Genomic DNA, 9,172 nt, shown 5'->3' with positions numbered 1-9,172 from the left:
CTCCCCGGGGGGCTTAGGTCATGATCACATGGTTCGTGAGCTCCAGCTCCACTCTGGGTGAGCTCCACTTCTCTCTCTTTCTCTGTCTCTCTCTGCTCCTCCTGGAATTCTCTCTCTTTGCCCCTTGCTCACTTGCATCCTCTCTCTCTCAAAAAAAAAAAAGAGTCCCTGAGTGTTCTGTGGGTGCTTCTTCCTCCCCTCCCCTCCCCTCCCCCCCTCCCCTCCCCTCCCCTTCCCTCCCCTTCCCTCTTCCTTGCACCCAGTTCAGTGTCTTGTATGCAGTATGTTCTTTAATCTAGAGGTAACGATGACAGTTTTTCTTTGGTGTCCTTTTGCTCCCAGCATGCCCTGTGCTTCTTCCAAGTTCCTTATTTCTTTTACTTGTATTGTTCACATTTAAGAGGAAAGCACTGCACTCTGCTGTGAGTGTGGGCTTATCAGTTGATGGCTTCACCAGGAGGGATTAGATGGAGGTCTAGTCATTCTTTTGTAGGACCTTCATTGTCGCCTTTCCTAGGTGTTTCCTGTGGGACCATTCAGCTTCTCTAGAAAAGGATCCTGCATCCTGGGCTGGGGGAATGTGGTTGCTGGTGTTTAGGGAGATCTCAAGCAGTTAAGGATTTCTACCTACTGTCTGCTCTGACTAGGGTGCCTGTCTGTCCATCTTCCACTGTGCCTGGTGGGCGAGCAGCAATGTGTATGTCTGTGTGTGTATCTCATTTTCCCTCTGTTTTTAGCCATTGGAGGTGCAGGTCCGATGGTGCCTGGCTCTCTCTGGGGCCTTGGAGGAACCAGCGGGTGATTCATTGGCTCCCCCTATTGCAAGCAGCTTGCTCCATTTCCCAAAAAACCACATTACACCCTTGTCCCCTGATACCAGCCTCTCCCTTTCTTGTTTGTCTATTTTTAAGAAACATTCTGTATAGTGCTTTTAGCAGATTACAGAAGAGAGAAGAGAGAGTAGAGAGAAATGCATGGATTCATCTGCTTTGTTTAATTGAAAATCAAATGCAACACTTTAGGGGCACCTGGGTGGCTCAGTCGGTTAAGTGTATGACTCTTGATTTTGGCTCAGGTCATGATCTCATGATTTGTGAAGTCGAGCCCCACATCGGGTTCTGAGGTGACAGTGTGGATCCTACTTGGGATTCTCTCTCTCCCTCTCTCTCTGCCCCTTCCTGGCTCATGCTGAGTCTCTTTTTCCCTCACAAAATAAATTAGAAGATCAAATGGAACACTTTGAATGTGCAAAAGCATTTTCTTGCTCTTTCTAGTCCAGGTGGTTGGGTATTTTATAGGTATTCAACCAGGACCAGAGACGGGAGCAACTTGCCCGAGGTCACACAGCGGGTGAGTGAAAGAGCTGGGACTCATCTCTAGTCTTTGTTCCTAGGACAGGCCCCTCCCTTAAGTCAATGCCCACGTGCAGATTTGAGGGTTCTAGAAAGAGCTCTGTGCCCTGGTTCTTGCCCTTCCTCTCCGGCCACCCTGTCAGCAAAAGCCATTGCTCAGCAAAGGCCTCCAGGGAAGGGAAGGATGTCCCATCCACGGTAGACACTCTCTCCTGAACATCTGCCCTCCCCTTGCGTCCACGCTTCCCCTTGACCTCTGTAATCACACCCAACATTCAGTTTGTGAGGTTGTGGGGTTTCCTTTTGAATTCTGTCAGCTCCTTAGCTGTGTGACCTGGGACAAGTTACTTGGAGGGAGACCTTCCTTGGAACGATGAGAGTGACCTAAAGAACCCACCTTGCAGAGTGTGCACGGAGGACTAGGGGTGAGGATGCGCGTCTGCGGATGCTGCTCGGCGGGCGGGGCGGGGGGGCGAGTTCCTGGTCTCTCAGCAGCTGCTATGCCTTTGCAGAACTCTGCGTTTTAGTTGTAGAAGGGGCGAGCGCTTTGCAGAGCCTGGGGATGCACGTCACCCAGGAAAAGGAACCGAGGTAGCTTAACCCACCCTCTGCTGTCAAAACCCTAAGGAAAAGCCTCCATGAAGAAGGCAGCGTGACAGGGATGGGGAGAAATAGGAGGACATTTGAGTCCTGAGGACGGGTGGGGGCTCTTAAAGAAGAGGCCGAGGTAGTAAATGTGACAGTCAAATTCTAAGGCTTCTCATGAAATCAGGAACAGGACAAGGTTGTTTGTGTCGCCGGCACTCTTCAGCATTTGTTGTAGAGCAAATGCAGTAAGACAAGAAAAACAAATCATAAATATAAGTATTGGTAAGGAAGAGCAAATTAGCACAATTTATAATGTATTTACCTATGATAGTCCAAGGGAGTTCATTTTATTTATTTTTATTTTTTTGAAGTTTATTTTATTTGTTTTGAGAGAGAGCGAGCATGAGCAGGGGAGGGGCAGAGAGAGAGAGGGAGGGAGAGAGGGGGAGAGAGAGAGAGAGAGAATCCCAAGCAGGTTCTGAGCTGTCAGCATGGAGACTGACACGGGACTCGGTCTCACCAACTGTGAGATCGTGACCTGAGCTGAAATCAAGAGTTGGGCACTCAAACGACTGAGCCATCCAGGTTTCCCCAACAGAGTTCATTTTAAAAGTGTAAAGATGCAGGGCGCCTGGGTGGCTCAGTCAGTCAAGTGTCTGACTTCGGCTCAGGTCATGATCTTCTGGTTTGTGGGCTTGAGCCCTGCATCAGGCTCTGTGCTGACAGCTCAAAGCCTGGAGCCTGCTTTGGATCCCTCTCTCTCTGCCCCTCCCTGTTTGTGCTCTGTCTGTCTGTCTGTCTGTCTCTCTCTCTCAAAAATAAATAAACATTAAAAAAATAAAAAAAGACAAAACTGTAAAGATGAAGTTTCCTCTGATACTGCAGCCACAATGAATAGAAAACATAACTGAGAAGGAAAGGATCTCATTCTTAGTAGCTGTACCAATGATAAAATGCATTGGGATAAACTTAATAAGGTATAGGTAAGGCATACATGAAGAAACATATAAACCTTTACTAAAAGATGTCAAAAAAGGCTAGAAAAACTAGACAGAATACCATGTTCATTGATGGAAACACTCGATATTGGAAAAACAGTAATTCTCCCCATGGATGTACACACTTAATGCCATTTTACCAAATTTCGGGAGGCTAGTAGGGAGAACCGGATACGTTTATTATACATTTCATCTGGAAGGGTAAATATATATGAATATTAAAAATGGGAGAATAATCCTATTAAAAATATATTTCCGCACGTGCAGACAACACATTCTGGAGAAGTAGGCACCAGACTGTTGCCCATGGTCACCTGTGGAGGGTTACCAGAGCCTTTTTGCATTTACTTTGTTTTATTTCTGAGATGTTTAGATTTGTCAAAATAAACATGTAACATTTTTATAATTGGGGAGGTGGGGAGGCACCTAGGGGACAAATGCTCTTGAGACAGACGACACAGATGATAGGTTCTCCATTTAGAGTCAACTCCAGCCAAGAGTCACTCTTTGCTTTTCAGACCTCAGTTTTCCCATCTGTAAAAGGGTAATGATTTATACCCTACAGGAACGTGGTCAGGTTTAATTAAGGCCAATGAATGTTGCTGAATGGAAGCCACCCAGCAGGTCGCTGTGGGTGTCTAATTGTGAGGCTGGTGTGTGATTCTCCCTAGGGCTGCGGTTTGGCATCATAAACCTGACCTGCTGGGGCTCTTTCTTGGGTCAGGAAGACTGTGTCACAAGGCACGGTATGTAGGTCATAAGGTGGGATAAAGGATTCCCTTGTAAGCTCTTTCTTTCTTTTTGACAGAGAGAGAGAGAGAGAGAGAGAGAGAGAGAGAGAGAGAGAGCGCACATGCGCACACTTGGGGGAGGGGCAGAGAGAGAGAGAAGGGACAGAGAATTCAAAGTGGGCTCTGTACTGAGAGCGGAGAGCCCTGCCGGGCTCAGGGCTTGAAGTCATGAACCGTGAGATCATGACCTGACCCAAAGTCAGACACTCAACTGACTGAGCCACCCAGGTGCCCTGTTTTTTTTTTTTATGTTTATTTTTATTTTTGAGAGAGAGAGAGAGAGAGAGAGAGACAGAGTATGGGGGGGGCAAGAGACGGGGAGACACGGAATCTGAAGCAGACTCCAGGCACCTAGCTGTGAGCACAGAGCCTGATGTGAGGCTTGAACTCACAAAGCAGGAGGTCATGCCCTGAGCTGAAGTCGGCCGCCTAACCGACTGAGCCACCCAGGCACCCCCACTTGGTTCTGTTTTAAATATGGTTCTCAGGATATCACCTGTGCCTGTGTCACCTTGTGTAGAGACCCCTCTGTCTCTAGAGAATAAATTCCCCAGCCTTCATTCATGAAGGACGCTCATCTGGCTGCAGAGAATGGGGAGAGAAACATGCTACGTGAACTCTCAATCGACAGCCTTGTTTTTGGTTTCACCTTCATTCCCATTCCCGAGGGACGTGGTGCTGCTACTTCTTCATTCTCTGGAGTGAGAGAATTCCTGAATGTATCTCCTGCCGGCTTAGGGTTCAGCTCTCTCGGGTCTGGTAAGTTAGTTGCTGTTTTCCCATCTGCTTTTTAACTTCCAAAACATTTGTTTCTTTACTGCTGCTCCTTCTATTCTATTCTGTCCCTGTGGGGAATATGCTTTAAAATTTTTATTCCTTTATTCTTGTTTTAGTGGGATTTCAGAAGGGAGAATTATTGTATGGATTAGTGTATGGCTTCAGTTCACTTAAAACATGGTGAAATTTCTGAGTTTCAAAGGTAAAAATAAAAATCCTGTAAGTTTCATATCTGAAAAGACCACCTACAACTTAAATAAAAGACAATCAGACAGGTTCGGGGCTTCTTTTCTGAAACACGGATAGAGAACAGTGTTCAGAGAATTCTCTATCTAGCCAAACTGTCATTCATGTACAAGGCAAATAGAGATGCATAAGGATTTAGGATGTATACCAAATGTATCCTTCTGGAAAGATTATTAGGGGATATGCTCTGATTAAATGAAAAATGAGTTAGCATGGAGAGCTCAAGAAAGGGGAAGACATAATATGTAAGACTATATCTGGCTATGATATACCAGATAAATAAAACCAACAACAAAAAGAAAAAGTGGTAATAAAATATGAAGCAAAGTAGAATTCAAGGCAAATATATGAAATGGGGCAAAGCTGAGTAATCATGATAAACAATAAAATCCATAAAGAAGCTATAATAACTTTGAACTTTTACACCCAAAATAACAGTGATGAGCTCCCACAATCATAATGAGAATTCTGAAGAGACTTGTTTGAGAATTTGACAGATAGGTCAATGCAAATAATTATTTGGAGGATTTGAGTCAGCATATTTTACTCCACGTTATTTTGAGTTACTCATGGAAGACTTATAAGAGTTGATCCTTGGGACGCTTAACCATCTGACTCTTGATTTCAGCTCAGGTCATGATCTCATGGTTCAGACTCTGAACCCTGTGTGGGATTCTCTCTCTCTTTCTCTCTGCCCCTCCCCTGCATGCATGCACTTCCTCTCTCTCAAAATCAGTAAGTAAACCAAAAAAAAAAAAGTTGATGCTCTAAGAAAGCCTAATTAAAAATGTCTAAATTTAAAATATCCTACATAGAATATTTGAGGTCACTTTTTCTAAACATAGTGCAATAAAACAAAACATTAATAATAAAAGGATAGTCCCCAAAACCAAGTACTTGGAATTAGACAGCATACTTGTAAATAGCTCGTGGGTTTAAGAGGAAGTCACAATGGAAATGACACACTCTTTAGAAATTATTTGCCACAGAAACTCTTTATCAAAATCTATGAAATATTGTCAAAACACCAGTTGGAGTGGGGTGCCTGGGTGGCTCAGCTGGTTAAGCATCGGACTCTTGATTTCAGCTCAGGTCATGACCTCACGGTTCATAGGTTCAAGCCTTGTATCAGGCTCCATGCTGCAAGTGCAGAGCCTGCTTGGGATTCTCCCTCTCTCTCTCTCTCTCTCTCTCTCTGCCTCCCCTGCTCACTTTCACTCTCTCTCTCTCAAACAAAAATTTAAAAAAACACCAGCTGGTGTAAAATTTATAACTTCTGATTGTTTGTAATATTAACCAAGAAAGATTGAAACCAAAAAAGGCAATCATTTGACCCTAGAGGTTAAAAAAAAATCAAGACACATAAAAATAAAGCAGGAGTCAAGAATTAATGAAGATGAATGGAAACTGGGTGGCTGGGAGCCCTCTCACTGGCCCCCACCACCCCTCAGTGCTGATGCCTCTTGTTAATCCGTGCCTGCGGCTGAGGGCGCGCTGGTTGTGATCCTCTGGGTGGAAACGCATACAAATCCTCAGACTGTGCCTGCTAGAGAAGGCAAAGGTCAATGTCAGCGCCACCTTCCCATCTTATACAGGAGTAAGTGAGGCTTGGAGGTGTGGAAGTGACCTCCAAGTAAATGCAGGGGTGAAAACGCACCTCTGACTCTGGCCCTGTGCTTCAGCCCCTCCTCCTGGGTCAGGTGTTGGGGGCAGAACACAGTAGGTCCTCAAAGCATGGGCCTGCCAGGCGAGGAAGGGCGAGAGTGGGAGAGTTGTGAAGTCTGTTTCTAGGATGCATAGTGACAGCTAATCTGATTCACCTCTCACTCCCTAGCCTCACCTGCTTCCTCCCACCAAACCACAGGGTTCTGGGCGCTCAGCCCAGCAGCCTGGGATTTAACCCCCTTGTGGGAAAGGTAGCCTTTTATTTTTACTCTTCAGAGCTGTGTAGGCAGTAGGTGTTTCTTAAGTACACCTCACTGACCTGACCAATGGATCACATCTTGCTTCTGGCCACCTTTCTGGTGGCCAGGGTCTTTTTTTTAGACAAATGTCTAATTTTAATGTTCCTTCCCTCCTTCCTTCCTTCCCTTCTTCCTGCCTTCCTGCCTTCTTTCCTTCCATCTCTCCCTCCTTTTTAGAGAGAGAGGGAGAGCACATTCACAAAGCAGGGAGAGAGGGAGAGAGAGAGAGAGAGAGAGAGAGAGAGAGAGAGAGAGAGAGAGAGAGAGAGAGAATCTTTCAAAAGAATTTTTAAAATTTTATTTGAGAGAGAGAGAGAGAGAGAGAGAGAGAGAGAGAGAGCGAGCGTGAACAGGGGAGTATCAGAGAGAGAGAGGGAGACACAGAGTCCAAAGACAGGCTCCAGGCTCTCAGCTAGCTGTCAGCACAGAGCCTGACATGGGGCTTGAACCCGTGAACCGTGAGATCATGACATGAGCTGAAGTCGGACACTTAAACGACCCAGCCACCCAGACGCCCCGAGAGTGAGAGAGTCTTAAGCATGCTGCATGCTTAGTGCAGACCCCGACTGGGGGCTCAATCCCAGGACCCTCGGATCATGACCTGAGCTGAAATCAAGAGTTAGACGCTCAACTGACCAAGCCACCCAGGTGTCCCTCTTCCTTCCTTCCATCCTTCCTAGGCTCCACACCCAATGTGGGGCTTCAGCTCACCACCACCCTGAAATCAAGAGTCGCACACTGTACCTATGGAGCCAGCTGCCCCCCCCCCCCCCCCCCCCCCCCCCCCCAGCCAGCCAGGTCCTGTTACTTCATCTGGCCCACCCTCTGGTGTATGGAGTTCTTGAAAAAAAAACCTGGGGCTCTAATGAGCCAAACTGTTTCTTACGACCAGGCTGTTTTGTTGCTGAAAGTCATCAATTTTGTTCTCCTACTCAATATAGGATCCCTTGGGAAGCACAAACAACAGTTACCTTTTCATCCCCCATGGGTGCCCCTCCCAAGGATGGGGGCTCACTTCCTTCCAAAGGACAAATTTCATTTTCTCTTTCTGTCTTTTTAAAGGGAAAGGATCACGCCTTTTACTAAGGGGAAGCACCTTGCAACAGTGGATTACAATTCAGATCCTACTCCTTAAAGCTGCATATGAAGGACAGCCTGTGATGACCAGAGGGCCCAAAAGCCTGAAGACAAATTTGGGAATGGGAGGGTAGGAGTGGGTTGGGGGAGGGGGGATGGTTCTTGGAGAAAGGACACCTGGAAATGCCTGGAGGGGAAGGATATGATGGGAACACTTTTGCTGCAGACATCTACCTGGAGATCATGTGGTCTGCTGGGACAGGTGGGGTCAGATGTCTCTTGGTATGAAAGATCAGTTATCCTGAGAATTCAAACTAGCCAGTGACACGAACATAGGAGCCAGGTAGCAGATGGACTAATGGGTGGAATGTGGTTGATACTCTTGGAACTTCTTCCAAAGTCGAATTGCTTGACTCCCTGATTTTTAAAATCCAAAAAGAGGTGGGCAGGTGTAGCATATATCATAAGACAGCTGTAGGCCCCCTTCTGGTGCTCTCTATCTCCATCCCAGGATGCTTCTGGAAGCTCAGAAGGGCCTAACGCTATGTATGAGGAAGCTGCTGGCCTCCAGGCAATGTGCAGCCATTGGGAACAATCAGTTTCACCCCTAGAGTTCAGCCTTGTGAACACACCAGTCTAGCCCAAAAATGAGTCTGTGGGGCTGTTCACAATGTCCTCATCTGCTTCCCTCACTGTTTTGTGTCAGTGAGAGATTGTGCAGGATGGAAGGAGCATGTTGTCCCTAGAAAAAAAATGGAGGCTGGGACATCACAGCCTCAGCTACAAAACTCCAATAATGATAAAAAACACTTCACTCTCCAGAGTGCTTTATAAAAAGCACTTACTTTCTTACTCATGTCAAAATGACTGTTTTAGAAGAAGTAAACTGTCTTTATTCACAGACACATTGCCTATGTGAAAAAAACATCCTATAAGTCCTCAAAAAAGTTGATGAGCCGAAATAGGTGCAGACTAGATCTAATAAATCAGCCTTGCAAGTTTTCCAGAAATAAGATCAGTATATCAAAACCAAATATTTCTATTTATTAGTGATAGTCAAAAATTGAAAATCTAAAATGCCATTTATAATAGTCTGAAAACTTTGAAATATCTAGGTATAAACTTGACAAAAGATATACAAGATGTTTATGCTGAAAACTACAAAATACTGCCAAGGGAAATTAAAGAAGACTTAAATAAAGAAGAGATATACCATATTCATGGATCAAAAGGTTCAATATGGCTGTCAGTTCCTCCCAAGTTGATCTGTAGATTGAAGGCAACATTAATAAAAATCTCAGTAATTGTTTTTATTTTTTTTCACTGAATCCCACAAATATTTATTTTTTATTGTTTTTTTCCCATTTATTTATTTTTTT

General features: G+C 45.2%; 1 protein-coding gene across 3 annotated transcripts in view; it reads left to right on the top strand.

The window, feature by feature from the left end:
* Window positions 1–9,084, top strand: part of LEXM (lymphocyte expansion molecule) — a 21,363-nt gene extending 12,279 nt beyond the window's left edge. For 2 of the 3 annotated variants that reach the window (XM_029948711.1, XM_029948710.1), the window contains exons 10-11: window positions 1,299–1,350; window positions 1,670–1,771. In XM_029948711.1, coding sequence (XP_029804571.1) covers window positions 1,299–1,350; window positions 1,670–1,729 — 112 coding nt within the window. In that variant the 3' untranslated portion in view covers window positions 1,730–1,771. Of the gene's footprint in view, window positions 1–1,298; window positions 1,351–1,669; window positions 1,772–7,778; window positions 7,924–8,908 lie in introns of those variants that run through there. The other variant, XR_003912140.1, reaches the window with a different exon arrangement.
* The last annotated feature ends 88 nt before the right edge of the window (window positions 9,085–9,172 follow it).

Source organism: Suricata suricatta, chromosome 8 (genome assembly GCF_006229205.1).
Source record: "Suricata suricatta isolate VVHF042 chromosome 8, meerkat_22Aug2017_6uvM2_HiC, whole genome shotgun sequence".
Taxonomy (NCBI): Eukaryota; Metazoa; Chordata; class Mammalia; order Carnivora; family Herpestidae; genus Suricata; species Suricata suricatta.
The sequence above is the reverse complement of the archived record's forward strand: the minus strand, read 5'-3'. Positions and strand labels throughout refer to the sequence as shown.